This window comes from Amphibalanus amphitrite, unplaced genomic scaffold (assembly GCF_019059575.1).
Source record: "Amphibalanus amphitrite isolate SeventyFive unplaced genomic scaffold, NRLGWU_Aamphi_draft 000107F_arrow, whole genome shotgun sequence".
Taxonomy (NCBI): Eukaryota; Metazoa; Arthropoda; class Thecostraca; order Balanomorpha; family Balanidae; genus Amphibalanus; species Amphibalanus amphitrite.
This window is the reverse complement of record NW_024881602.1, coordinates 626,192-645,449: the sequence shown is the minus strand read 5'-3', so window position 1 is coordinate 645,449 and position 19,258 is coordinate 626,192. Positions and strand designations below refer to the sequence as shown.

Below are 19,258 nucleotides of genomic sequence, written 5' to 3'. Positions count from 1 at the left end.
CAATTGTGATTCATTTGCTGAAAAAATTAGGTCGGCATCACACTGCCGGCAAAAGTTATTGCAGTTTTAGTGACGCTAGGTCGCCGCCCGGCCGACCCCGATCAGGTCGGCCGGGCGGCGGCCGTGCAGCTGACGTCCGTACGGTTCGGCAGCTGACCAATCAGCTGCGAGAGAGGAGCGCGGTCCGTCTAATCGCTCCCGGCAGTTGCTTGTGCTGAGGGGTGCTCGACGCTCGTGTCGATTGCATTTGTTGGTTGTCGATTGTCGATTGACTTGTGGGTATACTTTCTGGTGACCAATAAATGTACGTCGTCTTAACTGAATGTAGTCTGATCAAATTCAATAAAGCAAAAAGACATCCAGCCAACAGAACATCGTAAGAATGTCCGATATGGTTGATAACATTCAGAGTTTTGGGGAGCAGCCATCGACCAGAATGAACCTTATTGGCTTTTGTATGTAACATTTGCATTGCTTTTGGAAAGTTTCAGTCAGATATCTTCAGAAATGGCAATGTTATCGGCTTTTGCATTTTACCGTAGTCGGTTAGTCACAATTTTCGATATTGCAAAGGTAATTTCAGTACGTTCTTGACATCAAAAACCAAAACGAATAGCATCATCGTGTTCCAGAGCTCAAATTGCATCCGATGCACATCTTTTTTGTTGAGAATGTTCAACTTTAAAATTTGGCCTTTCTGACCTCGCCGTGACCTTACCTTCATTTGTCGAATGGAAATAGTTTCGAATCGGACGACCCAGATGACATCATTTTTAGATGCTTTTGCCGAAATGGACCATTAAGGATGTGTCGCATGACCTTAAAAATGTATACATTTCCTTCCATGACCTTTTCCATGACCTTTTGTGACCCATGACCTTTCCATGACCTTTTGTGACAAAGTTAGGTTTCGTTTGTCAGCTATTCCTATCAGAAGCCGTTTGAACTTTTAGTATTGAACGAGTAGTTTCGAAGACAGCAGGGAAGCTATGCAGAATCCCCTCCCGAGTCACCCACGTTATGGGATCTATACCCGTCATCCGCGGATTACGAGCGAAAATATTTTTTACGGCAATGGTGTATCAGCATGGATGCTCATACGTTCCCATATGTGACCTTACGGTTGACTTCACATACAATAAAAATTGCTTGGCAAAATGTCAACTGGTTAACGAGTTATCGCATTTTGGCCACTTCCGAACTCAAATAGCGGCTGTGTGCGCCGGTGACGGCTCTGAGGCGTTTTTCTACGCCACTGGCAAGTGTTTCATATGTAGGAATGTCTGTCGGCCATGAGGGTTTCTGCGGAGCCGTGTGAAAACGTATTACGTGACGTCAAATGCACTGGCGGTCGCAGCCGCTAGCAAAAGGGGGGGGGGGGGTCAAAGTCACACTCGCGGGACATAACATTTATCCGTCACCGGGAGGGGGGGGGGGGGTGATCGGCAATTTTTTTACGTCCACGAGGCGCCGCACAGTTGGCATTACTTATGCTTCATCCATCTCATTATTGCGTGAAATCTTTGAGCTCAATTTAAGGCAAAATCACCAGTTCCATTTACCGTCTCACGGTGTGCCCACCGGTCGGGCCGCTGCACCGTCCATGACGACGGATCGGTGTATCATAGGTATACTGGAAGGTCAGGCACGCGGATTCATGACCTTACCACTATAAAACAATTAGGAAAAGTACAGATACATCTTGCTAAAAAGTACAGATACCTCTTGCTTTGAACAAGCATGTGAAACCCAGAGAGCATTTTTAGACTATGACATTTACCCATATAGGTACCTAGTTGTGTGGCGGCGGGAGAGAGTAGGTACACCGGCCTCTGGAGACCCCCACAGGTTCCGAGCTTTCAGAATTGGCATCTGAGGGCCGCGCGCGACTCCTGCGGGGCTTCGCAACGGCTCTGTTGGGGCTCAATCAACCTGCCTAGTCCTACTGCTAAAAAGACTGGCCCTGAGCCCTAAGGACTTCATCAGTCTCTGCCAGCCCCAGGACCCACACCGGCTCATGGGGTCCCGACCTCGAAATATGAGGGAATCAGCGCGGGACCATCAGGACGTAAAGCAATCTCGATCAGGACCAACGTAAGGCTGTGCCGGAGACTGCGTGAGCCCTCTGATCTTCAGAAACCCACCCATGTATGTTTTCATGTAGAGGCTAGTTTAGGGCCCTCAGAGACCAGTACAGGGCCTGCAAACTACAAAGGCCAGTAGTTTGAGACCATCAGAGACCGAGTTGGGCTCTCAGAGGCTAATGTGGGTCCTTACTCATTACAGGCCAGCATGGGCCCTCAGAGGTCAGCGTGGGGCCCTAAAAGACCGGCATGAGCCGTCATTGGACCCCAGAGGCCAGCAGAGGGCCCTCAAAGGCCAAGATGGGCCCTCCTCAGAGGCCAATGCAGACCCTTAGAGGCCGGCATCGGGTCTTCAGCAGCCAGTGCGGGGCCCTTATTGGCACCTAAAGGTTCGTCTTGGGACACCAGAGACAGAAATAAGGCCACCAGAGACCGGTGTGAGACCCTCAGACGCCGGTTAGGGGCCCTCATAGGCCAGATGTGGGGCCTCAGAGGTTGATGTAGGCTCTTAGCGGTCAACGTGGGCGCTTGACCGCCACTGAAGTTCCCTCAGAGGTCAGTGTAGGACGTTCAAAGACCGGTGTGGGAGCTATATTAATAGCTGGGCGTGGGTTTTTTTAGCCTCGTGACGATCGAATAATTGCCAGGGCCCCATACACCTATATGGGGGCCCATTGGTTGCTTGAGGGGGGGGGGCAAATGATATGATGGCCCCCTTTATTGACCTTTGGGGGCATGGCCCTGATGCCCCCCCCCGGCCCCCGCGACCGCCACTGTGTACACATTACACACATGCCTCTGAGATTACATACTAGCTCATGCAAACTCTATGCAGGCCCCGGAGGTCCCACGCTAATCCTTAAAGGGACACTCCCACCTTAACATTAGTTTTGAGTTGAGATAGCCAAATTGGTGGCCATGGCCTGCAAATACCGGTTTGGGCACTCACAACATCGAAAAATGCTTTAATTCGAAGATATGGAATTTCAAACTTGCAGTTTTCGGATTCTAAGGGGCTAATGCATTGGAATGCCCCCTTAGAATTTGTGACGTCAGCGGAGATCTAACGATTTTTAAATCTTAGACTAAAACCATCGTTAACACGTGGTGGTATACGCTGCTTTGCGCGCAACGTCTGCCGCACTTTAAGGCTGCCAAATTATTGCTTCCAAATAAAGTCGCTAGTAACAGGGGAGATCCCAAAAAGTAAACAAAAGTAAAAGCCTAATATCTTGAAAACCAGTGAATATTTTTCGGTGAAATTTGGTAGATATTCGTTTTCGCTCTTTCTGAACCAAGGGACATCACTTTCATGCCAATTCATTAACTTTTTTGAAGGTGGGAGGGTCCCTTTAAGAAACCAAGCCGGCATACGGCGTCACCACCGGGCTTCTGAGGTGCACAGCACCAACCCATGAGGTCTTACTTTAGTGTCTTGGAGCCAATCTCCTTTAGCAGGGCCCACCCGCCACTGCCGAAGAGGGTCTCATGCCAGCCATTGCTGAATGCTGGGCCTACGAGAGCCTCAAGTAAACCCACGCTGATATTCCATATAAGATCCGGCCATACTCGTGAACCGGTGCCAGCGACGCTGACCGCCAAATTGACAGAATGCGAAACTGAGCCCACTCATGAGTGAAATTTACGTCCTTTGATGGCGCAAGAAAGAAAATGAAACATACGAAAAGCTTTTCTAGGACTTTTGTTCGATCTGAAAGGTGGGGCCAAAAGATAGTATGGCCCCACCTTTCAGCACCAAAGGGGGGGCCATGGCCCCCGTGGCCCCCCCCCCCCTGCGACCGCCAGTGGTCAAATGTGACGAGTTCATTTGTGGTGAAATTTGGTGTAATGAGTGACCATAAACTGTCGCGAATAGGTTATCATCGCGGATTAGTCTATGTAATGAGTGACAGGCTCCGCTTCTGTCGTGCTGATCTAATTCCAATAAAATGAAGACATGTAGGAGTATTTGCAACGAATCATGATGAACCGTAAAGCAGTATTTTACGAACATTTCATATGCCGTTGTGTTATTGTTTTTATTTCCTTTGGGAAGTTCGGTAGGACATGCGTGGTGCGACATCTCACGAATGCTCCAATTCAATTTACTCTCAGAAAATTGAAATGTTTTCTTAAATATTTCTTCTGTCACAAATAATTATTTTCATTCGTCGTATGGATCTTAGACGCCTTTTATTCATGAGCTACCAATGCTTTTTTGCGGCTGAGGTTCTGAGCCGAAATTGGTTCTTTATACGCCTGTTATAACTTAGGTACTGTGCCACGTCTCTAACGTCACATGTTCTTAGCTCTGCAGTTTACGACGGACTATAATATGAATTTTACTTCTTAATGCCATTAATTCCATCACCTCAAGCAGTTCTTTAAAACTTTTCCGGTTGTATATTCCATCATCCAATTCATGTCACATTAACGCTCGGAGAACGTTCATTAAGCTCTAACCCCGATTAAGTTTTCTTATCAAGCTGTCAAACCGACGAAAAATGTTCAAAACTGCACAATGTTCCTCACAATGTGTTATTCTATACCCTGGCTGTGTCTGCCCTGCTAATTTTTATTTACGGCCTTTTGGAGGGGCGAGGGGCCGTAAAGCCGGATGGGGGACGACTTTGAGGAGACATAAAATTGTTATTTTGTCGTTAAGTGAGTGGACTGGCGGAGTGTTCGCTGATGGCGGCTGGCGACTCTCGGAAAGGCTCAGTCTTCTGTAAACACAGACACACTCTGGCGCGGTCAGAGTCACACGATGACGAGTCCTCCTCCCAGGCCCTCCGGCTCTCCCCTATAGTTCAGCCGCTCTCTTATTTCATCCCTCCCCTACCCGCGCTAGTTCTCACCTCTCCGTCCCGCTTTTGTTTTATAGCATCTCCCTTTCTTTGTCACCATATGCGACCACTTTTCCAGTTGCTTTCTTTCGTTCCGTTTCTATGTCATTTTTATTTCCTCTTTAGTGTCCCTTTGTCCTTTATTCACCCTGCTCGTTTTCCTATCTAATTTCCGCGGGCGTCTGAATATTTTGTCGCCGCGTTAACACTCAAACACACTGCACGTCGGGCTGTCAGCAGTCGGGGGGAGTTGGCGCACATGCGTCTCTGGCTGCGACGTTTAAATGGCCTTCTGCCGTTATAACTGCTAATCGATCGACTGGGGAGACAGAGAACAATAATATCGTCGCTCGCGGACCGTGAAGCGTGGACGGACGGCACACTGCGGGGCGGTCGACGCCATTCGATGGTGTTCGATGGCGGGTGGGCGGGAGTGCAACCCCCGGGGCCACTGAGACTGGGTCGGAATGGCATCTGTCAATTTACGACACCATTAGCGTACCGCCATCGAGAGGTGATATGTGCGGCCGGCGGCATCTCTGTCGGTCCTTAGAGAAATTGCTGGGTACGTTTGACACGTGCTGTTAGGGGAGATGTGTTTCTACCATTCTAACGAACGATGTTTTGAACTGGAGATACAAATAAACGGGTGTGATAGGGAAACAATAAGGATGCCAAGATGGTTAAAAACAAACATAAAAAGATGGAGTTTAACAATTATTGAGGAATGATTGACCTGATTACATATGTATCTGCGAGGGGGCATGCTTGCCTGAAAGAAACAAACCGACTGCGACTATATGTATAGGAAATTTGCACAGACCACCATCAATGCCCCCTTCAGTTCCTGTTGCGGTGCTGAAGGCACACGCTGAGGGCAGGGGTCGCAGCTGTTCCGTGCCCGGCAGCGGTCAGGGTACGACAGACGCCAGCCAACCATCACCACCGGTCACCACGTCCACTATACGACCGGACGTCAATAAACCGACACGTGCTGCCTGTAGTGACGCCGCGCCGCCGCCGCCGCCGCCCCCAGCGGAGCGTGCCGCGTGCGGGGGGCAGTGTTTCCGCCGTCATTGGCTGTGGCCATATAACTGCAGTCGGCTCACGCCTGCTTCCCGTATTGGAGAGGACTGTGTGCACCCTTCGGTTTCCTGTGTGGTGTGGGGTGCATTGGGCTCAATTGCAGCTTTGGCTGCAGAAGGAACTGGAAAGCAGAGACGATATACCGATGCTGGCTGGAAAATATGTTTTGTCGTCTTTATTTTTTAGTATTTGTTTTTATATTTCACATGCCCAACTGCCGATTTAATGCCCGATTCCCAGGCACATAGATCACAATGGAATGCTAGGGTATAGGATACTGAATCACTAAATAGCCACCTCTTTCACTAGCTCACCTTACCACGTGGCACCAAGCCGCCCCGGCATAGAGCCACCTTACGCCTAAATCCGGGACACCACCAGCACACAGAGCCGCTGCCCCGCCGTCGCCCATCCGTGTCCATGGACTGATGGCTTCATTTTCAGGCGGCTCGCCCGGGCACCAGAGCGAATCGCGACCCTTGCCGGAAGGTGGCCGGTGGCGCCGCGAATATTACGCCCGATAAAACGTGATTTACGACTGCCGACGTCGCCGGCGACGCTGGACGGTGTCGGCGACGACGGCAGGGTCGGTGCCGGGGGGTGTGCCGGCGCCGCACCGCGTCGGCGGCGGCGGCGGCGCGCGCTGGAGCATTGTTTTCGGGTCGACCCGGTCGTGTACGGGCCACCGAGCTCGCGGTATGCAGATGGGGAGCTGTTTTTGCCGCTTTGAATATCATTTATTCGGGAGGACGCACCGCGACGCGCGCCGGTTTCGGTGGGGGACAGATAGACAGGGAGATATATGTGTATGTGGGATGTGAGGACTGAACAGTATTCCTGGTGGGCTGGAGGGGAGAGATTCTTTTGTCGCGTACTCGCATTCCTCACTTTGTCGTGGCGACAAGGGAAGCCATACGTTTGATGGATTGGGCGTTTTTTTTTGTGTGGTCGAGCGACCACTCAATCCAGCCGACAGAAACCCAGCAGCGCTCCACTGGCGCGTAATACTACGTCATTACTGCTTCGATTACACCGCAGGCACTGGCGTACGCGACGAATCAATTTCTCTGATTTATGATCACGCAAGCGAAATACATGCGAAGACCGGGCCGGCGACGTGATTTATTGTATGAAAACACTTCATAATGCATAAACCACACGTTTATTTCTGGTCCTGAAGTGGTCGACGCAAACAAACTAAGGCCGGCTTCGCTGTATTGTATGCGGGCATTAATATCAGTCGAGTTACAAACTCCGTGCCATTCATTGTTCTGTTATGTATGTCACATTAAATCAATTCAGATAAGAAATTAACACAAAGTGCCCGGTCGACGGCTAATGTACGACATCGGTCGTGGTTTTCGTCGGAATTTGCGTGCGTAAGATTGCGATTGCGTTTGAACTATCATTAATCCCTTTGTCGCCGTCAATGCCGACATCAAACGAACTTGTAAACTGATTAAAACACCGCTATAAATTAATGGAAATTAGCGTCCAGTGTCCAGCCAGCCTTCTCAGTTATTTCAAATGTTTCTTGAATTTGGTACACAGCAATATTAAATGAAATGTTTATTTACCTGAAGTTGGTTGAAGTGCAGTTGGACCATTCATACCTGCAAAACCTAATATGGCAAACAACCCCTTTCAGAGGATTTTAGTTGCCCTATTGTATCCTGTAAGTTCAGTTTTTGTCAAAGAAATGTTCGGCGTTCAGCTCACATTTGCATATTAACAAGTGCGCTGTTCTAAGCGAGAGCCCGTCGCCGTTTCATTAACATGTACATAGATTGTAAATGCCTGAACGTTCTTTTAATAATGTAATCCTATTGTTTATGTTTCTAGGTAGACGACCTCTGTATCATTTTTAACCATTTATGCTGCGCCGCTGTTCTCTGCTCCTCTATTCCTGCCCCTCTCCAGCTCCCCAAGTGCGCTCTCTCAGTCCTATCTGTTATTCCGTCGTGAGCCAAACAACAGGCTGCTGTTAGCTGTGAACGGGTTACAGATTGAGTCGCACAAGACACACTGTCAATGTAGATGTAAATGTCCCTGTAGGCTTTGACCGTACAAGGTCCGCGGGGCGTGCGCCATCGTTGCTACTGCGCCGTATTCGCCTCGGCCGCTCGTGTTCGTCCTGGTGACGGTGGTGCTGGTGGTGCTACCGGCTGATGGCGTTGGCTAGTGACACTGGTGCCCGTCTGTGGCAGTGGCGGCACGGAACTAGGTTTGGGTGTTCTCCCCGTCAGTTCTTGAGGTCGACGAGAGCGAGTGACCCTGGCCCGTGCGATCCTCGGCGCCTCACCGTCGCCAGCCCCGCCACGTCATGTTGCTGACCGTATCGGTCGAGACCGGCTGCCGCAATGCCGCCCGATGCAACCTTGCCGTAACGGTTCGCCTCGTCCCGGCTGTGCCTCGACCGTGCCAATACCGAGCGGGCCCTCCGCTCGGCGCTCGCTCGTCGTCCCAGTACGGTCATGACACGTGCGGCGGCCATCTCATACGGAGCCTCTTACCATACTGCGCCCTCGCTGTCGTGTTTGTTTGTCGCCCTCTGAGCGGTGACCTGACGCTGTTGTCCCTCTCTCCGGCAGTTCTTCGCGACGTGTTCAAGACGATCCCACAGGACACGGTCGTGGCGACTGGCGACCGAGCGGTGCTACACTGCGCGCCTCCCAAGGGCGACCCGCCGCCCACAGTGCGCTGGAAACTCAACGGCAAGATTGTGGACGTCTCCACCACGGACAGGTAATCAACGTAATTAATTACCGGCGTAATTACCACGGTCGGGGTTAATGTGCCGCGGGGTAATCGCAGCGGCACTCAGGTGAGCTGCCCGGACGGTGCCGCGGCAGACGGAGGGGAGGGAGGGAGGGATTGTGTGGCCTCACCGCTGCAGTCGAAACAATGGCGACAATGACTGCATACTAGTCGGTGTTCCCGCCGCGTGGGGCGACAAAAAGACCCGTTTTCATGACGGACACCTGGCAAGAAGGGCTATTTTTATGCGGCGTGTGTACTGTTGACATCACACGGACTCTGAATGTCCACACAGCGATCCAGACACGCTACCGCGCTAACCTTCAGCTGTGTTATGAAGGCACGTTGTGACGTCGGCCGTCCCCGTAATACCGTGCTGTATTTAGGTGCGACCGACGTCGGGCCGAGTCGTGAGCTGCGTGCCGTTCGCGAGCCGTTCCAGCGCCGTGCCGTGTGAGTTTGTCCGTGTTTGAAGTGTCGTTACTGCCGAGGAAGCCGGATGTATTTTGGCGATGTTTTCAAGGCACGCGCTGGGCGCTCGCGGACAAATATCGCCACCTTCTTCCGGCCGGCTCCAACTCAGCTAATGAGTTGAGAAACTCGCTGTCGGTCGCCGGCCGGGAGGGCGAGTTAGCACGGCCGGTCCAGCCGCGTCCCGGGGGTTCTGCCGCCGAGAGCAAAGTTCTTCAAACAAAGCGTCAGCGGGCTGCCGTCGTGGCTGGGGTGCGGGGAGGAGCAAGTGGCGCGTATCTCCCCCCGACAGACGTCGTCAGCCATCAGCGCGGGGCCCTAACCCGTTCAGTATGCGGGGGACGCTCCCCGCCTTTTAGCCGATCAGCCGCCGAGTGGGGTGCCGATTCCGGCATCATTCAGAACTGTCCTTCCGAGCGGAACGGGCCTGACGAGCCGCGTGGCGCCCGCCGTCGGCACCCTTCGATCTGTCGTCCCCCGTGGGGAGCGTCTCGCCCTATCCCCCGGTCCGATGCACGCCAATTCTTCTCTAAAGGATCGTCACAGCGCAGGACAACGACCTAGAGGACACGTCGTGGTCGCTGTTTGTATATGGTCTTAAATCAGTGAACTTGTTTGTAGTCTAGAAACAGTGCCGTCCGTCATCCGTGTCATCACTAGACTGGATGTCATCATCATCTAATTGTCGCAATAGATCGTGTCCGATCAGGCTGTCACGTTAGACAGTCACGAGGTCACGATCGCGATCTGTTTTCGAGATCTCGTCACATCCCTGTTTTCTTGCGAGGACCTGTCGCCATCGGGCGCAAGCTTGCAGGTGTAAACAGGGTTTTTGCGCGTCGGCGGTGGTGAAAGAGCTCGGCTGATGCGTGCAAACCGCGAGGCGCCACACAAGCGCACCGCTCACCGCGCGACGGAACCTCCCACTCTGTCGCTACTTCGTCTCCGAGGCAAGTGCAGATGCCGCCAGTCGTCAAAAGTCGTGCGTGACATATCGAACGACGCTGCGGACGTGCAGGAGACTCCTAGCCGTGTACGCGGCAGCTTGTAGGCACTTGAGGTGGTTGTGATGAGGTGGAGTTTGACAGGAAGAAAACACGGTCGTTAAGACGGTTGGGGCTTCGGCGCGCTAAAAGTCTGGGCGAGCTGCCGCCGGATCGTCACTTGTGCACTGCACCATGCAGTGGAAGGAGCAGAGGTGAATGCTAAGCAGGGACCGAGCGGTAACCCTAGCTCCGCAGATCAGCGCTTTTTCAGCTCGGTTGTCTCGTCGCCGATCTTCATTGCAAGCATCCTGAGCTGATCACGGCCCGACCTCGACCCGACCTGATGGATGGCGACCCTGATGGATGTCGTCCTAAACCTGACCCGACTGCTGAATCGACCGCTGATTTAACTAGATCTCGACCCGCGATTGCCGTATCAAATCTAACCCCGTGACCTGTTCTCTGAGGAGTTCTGAATGACCCTTGCTGACCTGGTGATCTTGTCTCGCCAGGCTGGAGATTGGCGGAGAGGGAGACCTGATCATCAACGGCGCCAGTGCTGAGGATGAGGGCAAGTACACGTGCGAGGCGCACAACTATGCCGGCATGCACCGGGAGACTCCGCCGGCACTGCTCTCCGTTCATGGTGAGTCCCTGTCGCTCAAGGCTCAGTCTTAGAGAGAATGAACAACAATCTGTTGATAAGCTGCCCCTGTTTTACTTTTTATTGGCTGCTTCCTTGTAAGTGAATTGCTTCCCCTGCTCCTGCGGCACTGACGAAGCTAATATACGAAACCAATACGGCATTAATATATCTAATTATTTTATTTTTAACGTGGATATTCGTGTACCCTCAATACAACAGATGAAAAAAGATAACGTCATAGGCGGCGGAACGGGGAGGGCACCGGGGCACCGTGCCCCCTTTCATTTTGGCATTTTAACATTAGCCCTATAGGCGTTGCATGGAAAGAATGGGACCAAAGTCGGCAGTGCCCCCCTTAATTGAAGGTGTTCCGCCGCTACTGGATAACGTCTCTCGACTCTGGTCCACTTACGAAGCTCCCACCTGATAGGAATCTACTGGACCTTCTTTTGGTATGCATATACCCGCCTTAGGTAGTTATACCTAATGCATCACGTCTCGCATCCGATGGATTCTTTTCGGAACGACATTAAGCGGTTAAGGTTTGTTTACGTCCCAAGAACGTTCAAAGACGGTTCAAAGCATCCATTTTCGGTCTCCGGCTATGTCTCCAGGCACGCAACTGCACGATTCAGATACCGTTTGGAATTTTAACAGCGACCGCAAATAATCGAACATGTTCATCAATGAAAACCGCCGGCGACAACACCGTCTGTCATCCGTGCCCCGTCCGTGACGGCTGCCGACACGGCACGGGCGCCATGTGTTGGGCACGCCATGGCGTGCCCAAACGGAAACAAAGACCGCTGATCACATGCCAATGCATTGGCATGTGATCAGCGGTCTTTGTTTCCGCTGCGCTCCAACGGACATGCTGCCTGTATGGCAGGCGTGTGTGAGTTTAGATAAATGGATCCGAGAGATCGGCTTACACTGCACGCAACAGTCGCTCGGAAGCCCTGCAACGTCCGTTCACTCGTCCTCTTTATGTATGAGAGCAGCAGCGTGTAGAACTCGGCGCCATGTCGGGACATGCCTGTCCGAACGTTAGCTCTGTGGAACGGGCTGGATGTCAGAAACGGGCGGCATTTTTCCAGGGAAGTTTGATGGCTTGATCTGAGCCTGATTAGAGGCTGACCGCCAACCACTGACAGACCGCACATTTGCTCATATGTTGCCGTAAGTCGTAAATTCTGCGACATGGGACGCTAATGTGCTACATGACGGGACAAAGGCCTGCAAAGTCGTCCTGACAGCCGCGGCTTCGCTGCACTTGTTGAACGGATCATGCGGTTGATGAGGCTGTAGCAAGTCCTCCCTGCTGCACGTAGCTAGTATGTAAGGGTTAGAATACCGTGACTGTTTTAGCCAGCACCGCTATCCAAATTGCTCAACTAATCTCTCCATGGCAGTAAGCTCTGCATCTCAACGAAGGGAGGAACGTGAACTACAAACAGGTTGCACAAATGAGATGCAAGCAGCTAACACCATCAGGACATCTCCCTAAATCTACCTCCCTACAAATAGGTAGTCACATTCAAACACCTGTACCCTGCCGACATCTCCCTCACACGCTGAGCCACTCGGGGTATTGTGGGCGGTGGGTCACCGGGTCCCGGGAGACCAGTCATCGCCTGGCAGTGGGCCACTGGACCACTGCACCTCCGCCGCGTCCCTGACCGCATGAGTCACCGGCGGGTGACCGGACCACCTATCGCGGCCGTCGGCACCTGTCGTCCCCTGCACTGCCGCGCGCTGAGTAACGTGCCACCGGACACCGGAGCTGTCGGCAGCGGCTGCTGTAAGACCTGACCCGCTGCATGGCGAGACGAGACGGGAGCCGCTGCTGGCGCGCCCATGACGCTGATGACGTCGGATGACGTACGATGATGTCGGATGACGTCGGATGATGTCGGTGATGACGCCAGTGATGGTGATCAATAGGACGCATCACTGGCTGGTGCTGATGTGATGCACAGTACGCTGCTGGTTTCTGACCGCCACATCACGGAGAACAATCATTCATCCTGCTGCCGATGATGATGACCCGAGGACCACCCGATGACTCATAACGCTGATGCCATTGTGCCGCGCTAACCGCTGACCTTGCTGATGAATGCGTGATGAATACAACTCGTCGACTGGAGTTTCCGACTCTGACTGATCGAGGGAAATGTCCATCTAATTCGTTTTTGCCTACAAGCAGCTCCGAGCATTGACTACTTCCCATTGTCATCCCCCGCGCTGCTTTGACATCTGAACCAGATCTCATCGGAGCAGGACAACATCTCATCTCGCCGCCGCCTGAACGGCCCATACCGGATGCGGGGGGCGCCGGGTGGCTCTGTTGCTCCGCGGCGCAAGTGCCGGCGGCCGTTTTACAGCCGCTGAGGGGCCGTTCGGGCGGGTTTCAGTGTCGACCGCGGCGCCTGGCGGACCCGCGCGGCGGTCGGGGCAGATTCTGACGCCGTGGTACAGGCCTTTGTCTGGGGGTCTGCCTGGGAGAGCCTGACTCGCTCTCGCTCCGCCCCGCCCGCCCCTGATGGCCGGGGTCCCTGGGCCGTTCAGCACCGACACGGCCCGTGATGTGGCAGCGCTGAGTGGATCTGGCAGCTGTCACGGTCTCGGCGAGAGAGGGGAGGGGAGGTGACAGGGGCGCCAGGGAGTGGTCATGACGCCTCGATAGCGTCTGAAATGCTCCCATGGCTGGCGTCTACCCGGATCGACGGACTTGTCTGAAGCCTATCAGTACTGCAAGGAAACAGACGGGCTTGACCGGCAACGACCTGACCCGACCGAATGGCTGACCCCATACATCTTCCATACATCTTCGAGCGGCGGCGGTACCCGCGAGGTGCCAAAGACGCCGGTCCGACAGGAAACGCTGTCAGCTAGGCCAGAGATGAATGGCTGTGGCGAATTCAAAACATGGCCAACATCACACTGATCTGGGTAACTAATTGATGCGGACAACCGTATACATTACAGACATGAGTCGCGACCATGGATTCAGAAGCTGGCACCTTCATTCACTAAAGCGGCTTCATTTGGCACAGGTGGTCATCGAATGTTTGGTGTTAATGGAACACGCGGACAGGTAAATATTTCACAGCTTCTGTTCGATTAATGACAAATTATGGTTATTTTGACCAGTGCATGCGTTTAACCTGTGATCAATCTCCTACCAATGATACCTATCCATCGAATCATCTTGAAGTACCTATCATTCAGCGAAACTTAAGTGGGTTCATAGATTGACTGTTAATTCGATCCATTGAATTATCTTCTCACTGATGCAGCGTTGCTCACCTCACGTGCTCCATAATACAAGCAACACATGTCATCAGCGCTTGCTGCAGTTCACCTGTCATCTGGGCAAGAACTGTACGGTCTCCTGCAAATAAACAGAATCCCTTTCACCGGCATGGTCAACACATGTCGCTCTCGGCGGGAGCGGCCGCTGTGCCGTCTGTGGCGGCGCTCTGCAGGCCGGGTGTCTCCTGTGGTCGGACCCCCAGTGTCGCCCCCGCCGCCGCTGCAGGGACAGAGAGGTTCCGTGTGCGACTGGCGGCGTGTGCCGGCCGTCAGCCGCCGCGCTCTGCACTCATACCTCACCTGACATGACCGGCTGTCGCCACCAAGACGGATCGCCCCGAGTAAATCCCGCCGCGGGCGCACCCGCTCTCAGCAGGCTTTGAAGTCATCGGGCGGCAATTTCGCCGTCGTGCGAATCGGGCGCTTCTTTTTATCGTCGTCATTTTGCGGCGGCGACAGATTCCATTGCAGCGCGCCGGCGGCCATCCGTCTCTGGCGGCCGAGAAATATCGCCCCGGCTGTCGGAAGAGCGATGGTCTTTGGCACGGAGCTTCAGCGCCCGGCCGGCCACCGGGGGCCGTTGTTTCCCGTTGAAGAGTTGACGACTGTGGGCCGCCGGTGACGCCTCGCATTTTCATCTCACGAGCAGCAGGGCTTTGCCGCGAAATGGGGTGCAGATGGGACTGTTCCTCGTCAAAATATAATTATTTACTTCACCACTCCATAAACATGAGATAAGCATGGCGCAAGATAAATGTGTGGAGGTGTGGCTAGGTGGGCTGACCCGGCGGCTTTTAAAATGCATCCCATCACGCCAGGTTTCAGTGATTAACCAACCGCCCATCTAGGCTCTGCGAAGACTGCCTGTAATCAATCAACATGTGCTGATGTTTCTGTAACTGATCCATGCGACTTGCTCTGCCCCGTCGTATCATTTCATAACGTGACCTGACCTGTCACTAAACGTCCGTCACGTATTCCTGCTGGTATGATATTCTGCAATTTATTATATTTGATAAGTCTTCGCTTCGTCTTCGCTTCGTCTCCCTCGCCTCATTCTCCACCTGCCTCAACTCCCTTTCTGATTCTCGTCTCCGCCCGGAGCCGTTCTAACCACATCTCGGTTATCTGTTTCAGTTCGCCCCCACCTGGTGCGCGGTCCCACCGACACGACAGTGCTGGTCGGGGACTCTGTGGATCTGCAGTGTCAGGTGGCCGGCGACCCGCCCCCCTCTGTCTACTGGAGCCGAAAGAACGACCGCATGCCCGTCGGACGCATCAACGTGCTCGGAGACAAGACGCTGCGGATTGAACAAGTGCGCGCGCAAGACGAGGGCACCTACGTCTGCGAGGCGGACAACGTGGTGGGCAGCGTCACCGCATCGGCCACCGTCACCGTGCACTGTGAGTAGACGGCGGCGTCACGCTGTGTCATGTTGGTCACGTAACGATGCACTGTCAACTGTCGGTTTGTCGATCGGTTTTGCGGTAAATGGTCTCACACCAGCTAATGACGTTTACTAGTTTTCTTTTTTTCATTTTAAGTTTGTTCACCAGGCACGTACCCAGGATTTCGCCCAGGAGGGGGCCACCTGCTTCCGAAGGGGCCCTTAGGTCACCCGGGGGCCCCCAGGCCGCCAGGCGACCAGGGGCCCCCAGGTAACCAGGGGCCCTCAGAGGTCCCAGGCAACCAGGGGCCCCCATGCGACCAGGCCCCGCTACCAGGGGCCCCCTTGGCGACTAGGGGCCCCCTTGGCGACTAGGGGCCCAGGCGATCAGGGGCCCCATGCGACCAGGCTACCAGGGCCCCCTAGGCGACTAGGGACCCCAGGCAATCAGGGGCCCCCATGCGACCAGGCCCCGGCTACCAGGGCCCCCTAGGCGACCAGGGGCCCAGGAAACCGGGGGCCCTCGGATGACTGCAGGGGCCCATCGGGTCATCAGGGGCCCCTCGGGTAACCAGGGGCACATAAATGAGACTTTGATATCATTTTTTCTTCATTTTATCCAGTGTTTGAAAAAAAATATATACCGGGGCCTGAGGGCCCCCTGCAGCGCCTTCGGCGCTCAGGAGGGGGCCATGGCCGCCGTGGCCCCCCTTGGGTACGTCACTGTTGTTCACGTAGGGAATATTTGAAATAGGTATTTCATAGTTATGGCCGTTAAGCGCTGAACGTTGTGATAATTTTGTTCGTCCACAAATCGGCCACTAATGAAACCTCCTTTTTGACAATGACAACATCATCATGTTTCGCTCGCCTTTGCTGACGTCATCACCGTTTGTGACGTCAGAACAGTCACCCTCTCCGTCGCTGCTGTCGCCGCAAAATTAATGATTACGACATTCCTTTAGTCCAATATATACGGCCTTGCTGGTGGACAGTTATATGTCGGACGGAGACAGGAGGTATTCGTAAGCATTATACTGGCAGGTGTGAATCGCTGAGTGAATTTGCTTAATGAACATCATTTGATGAAGAACGTTCAATTTGAATGCCCATGACGGCTATTTTCACGTGTTATTGGTGAGGCTCGTCGCCTGTTTGGTGGATTTCAGTTGCGCGAGGTAGCTCACACAGTAGAATGTTTGACATAATCCGCTGTGGTCATGCAACATACTGCAGTATAACACCGCACACAATGCGCTCCTTTTATGCCAGATCTTGTCGTTTGTTAGAAGCGGATTTTCTTTAACTTCATATCGCTGGTCCTTCGCACATATCATAAGAAATCCGCATTGTCTGAATAAAAACGGAAAATAATATTTAATCTTCAAATGTGTAATATTTTCACCGAGCTTCTTTTGTGGGTATTCCTGGTGATGGATAGTCGCATTATCACGATCGAGCTCAAAAGGTTTCAGGGATTAGTTGTTGCAAATTCGTCGTGCCGCGTTAATCCGGACATGAGGACCGCGGTAACCGTGCCCTGTGCTGCATTTTTGCGGCGTCCTGCACCCGTCGCCGGCTAATTCCTCTGTCGGAGGCTCATCCAGTGTCATTCATCAGACCCAAAGCCGCCATATATGTCCAATTAGATACCCATCTGGCCATCAGCCACAACAAGAGCGCCAAACGGCGTCGGAAAACGCGTGGAGCGTTTCTGGATTAGCTGTCGCCATAAATCCAGCGAGTCCACTTGGCCTGCGCTCTGACGCACAAAAGGGGCCGGCCGGGCGGCTTACAGACGGCACAGAGCAGTGCAGTGGTCGCTCGGTGGGCCGGTTTCCAGCGCTGTCCTGCAGATGATGTCTGCGAGAGCCGCCCTGTCCGTATCAGTCGCTCACAGGCGGACCGCTCCCCGAGTAATGATTGATGGCTAACTGATGCACAGGGAGGGGCGGGGAGGGAAGGTCCATAGGGCGGGGCGTGGTGGGGTAGCCATCAGTTGCTGATGGACCACTGATGTCAGACGTCAGGGCTGGAACGTCATGGTGACGTCAGACGGTCATACTGTGCACACTGAGCCCTTGAGGCGTCGCGCTGAACCCTGAGAAGCGCTGAGCCCTGAGACCCTGCACTGAGCCCTGAGGGCCTCAGTGCAGGGTCTCAGGGCTCGGAGCCCACTGAGCACTGAGCCCGGAGCCCCGCACTGAGCCCACCTGAGCCATTGCACCGAGTCGTGAGGCGCAATGAGCCCCTGAGTACCACCCAGCAGTGTTTAAATTCAGTTACACATGCCTTCACTCTGGGTTTGAAGCATTAAATACCTGTCCTTGAACACTGCGCTGAAATGGACTAAAGCCAAAAGCAGTGCATGGTAGGATTATCTTCTTTATGCCATACCACAGCTCATGTCATGTCTCGAGAATAGGAATGAGTTTTGTTTTCCTTTGTTGATCCATAACAGACACATTATGAGGCATGTATCCAGGTGACAGACGGGTAAAAGTTACCGGCCATTGGCCGATAGGAGGCATTCATGATTACTGCTGTTGGGCCCAACTGGTATCAGTTACAGCTTCATTATGCATATGCGTTGCTGCACTTATCTTGATGGCATTGGAGTCTTCTAATTTAGTCATCGAGGTATGCATGCGGACTTACTAAAAGATGTTAAAAATATTGCAGCTGTACGCCCGGGTATGTATTCAATATTTCGTACATTGCATCTTAATCTGATTACGACCCGCAACTTAAATAATGTCATGCCGTATTTTCTGGGAAATTTTCGCACCGTCCCCTTCATCCACACGGCAGTTGTGTGCGACACGGCTGGGATCGTTACGACCCCAGGTCTGCAGGTCATTTGGCGCCGCTCCTGTCCGGCTGCCTTATAGCCTGCCTTGGCGGGCCGGTATTAGACCTCACACCAGCGCCGTCCGCTCCTGAGCGAATTTCAGTATCGCAGCTGGCCGGGTGCCGCCGCCTCGGGGCATGGAAATCGGGCAGCCGCCGCGCCGGCTCCGTCGTTTGGCGCACTCGGTGCCCGCCGGCCGTCGCGGCGCCGGCTGTTCTCTGGTGCCGGCACTTTTCGCAGCGCGCCGCCAGTTGTTTTATGTGTTTAATTAAATCGTGCCGCCTTGGAGACCGGCTGCATGTGGCGGCGGCCCCGGTGCCACCCTAAGCCCTCCCCTTCCCCTGCTCCCGGCTCAGACTGGGCGGACTTTCCTTTGCTGTCCGACCACTCCTCTTCTCTCTACCCTTTGACTCCTCTTTCCGTTGAGTGTTAGTGACAGCCAACTCCACCGGCTTCTGCCGTTGGGATTTTAGTGAATCAAAGGGAGCGTCAATTAGGTAATATTCGGTTTCAAACGTACGCATTAGCTCAAACTGGCGGAATTCTGACTTTAGGAGAGCTGGCTGTTTTCCTATGACAGCCTCATTTCACCTGAGAGCTCGCTTCATCGTCCAAGCGTTTCTGTCTACCGTGGAATGCCTGTCGGCTCCGAAACGAACTCGCCATGACGAGCGTCCTGTCGGGCTGTCGAGCACGACAGCCGAGATGCTGGGGCCGACGGGCGAGGTCGGCAGATCCGCTGGCAAGCTGTCCAGCCGTCAGCACCGACCTCATTTGTCGTCCTGGCTCGCGGCCGACAGACTCTTAGCGCGGAAAACCGAGCCGCTT

General features: G+C 53.5%; 1 protein-coding gene across 1 annotated transcript in view; it reads left to right on the top strand.

Moving 5' to 3' along the window:
- Positions 1-19,258, top strand: part of LOC122380822 (roundabout homolog 2-like) — a 95,659-nt gene that overhangs the window by 65,156 nt on the left and 11,245 nt on the right. The window contains exons 3-5 of the mRNA XM_043364308.1: positions 8,608-8,761; positions 10,743-10,876; positions 15,329-15,595. Coding sequence (XP_043220243.1) covers positions 8,608-8,761; positions 10,743-10,876; positions 15,329-15,595 — 555 coding nt within the window. The remainder of the gene's footprint in view (positions 1-8,607; positions 8,762-10,742; positions 10,877-15,328; positions 15,596-19,258) is intronic.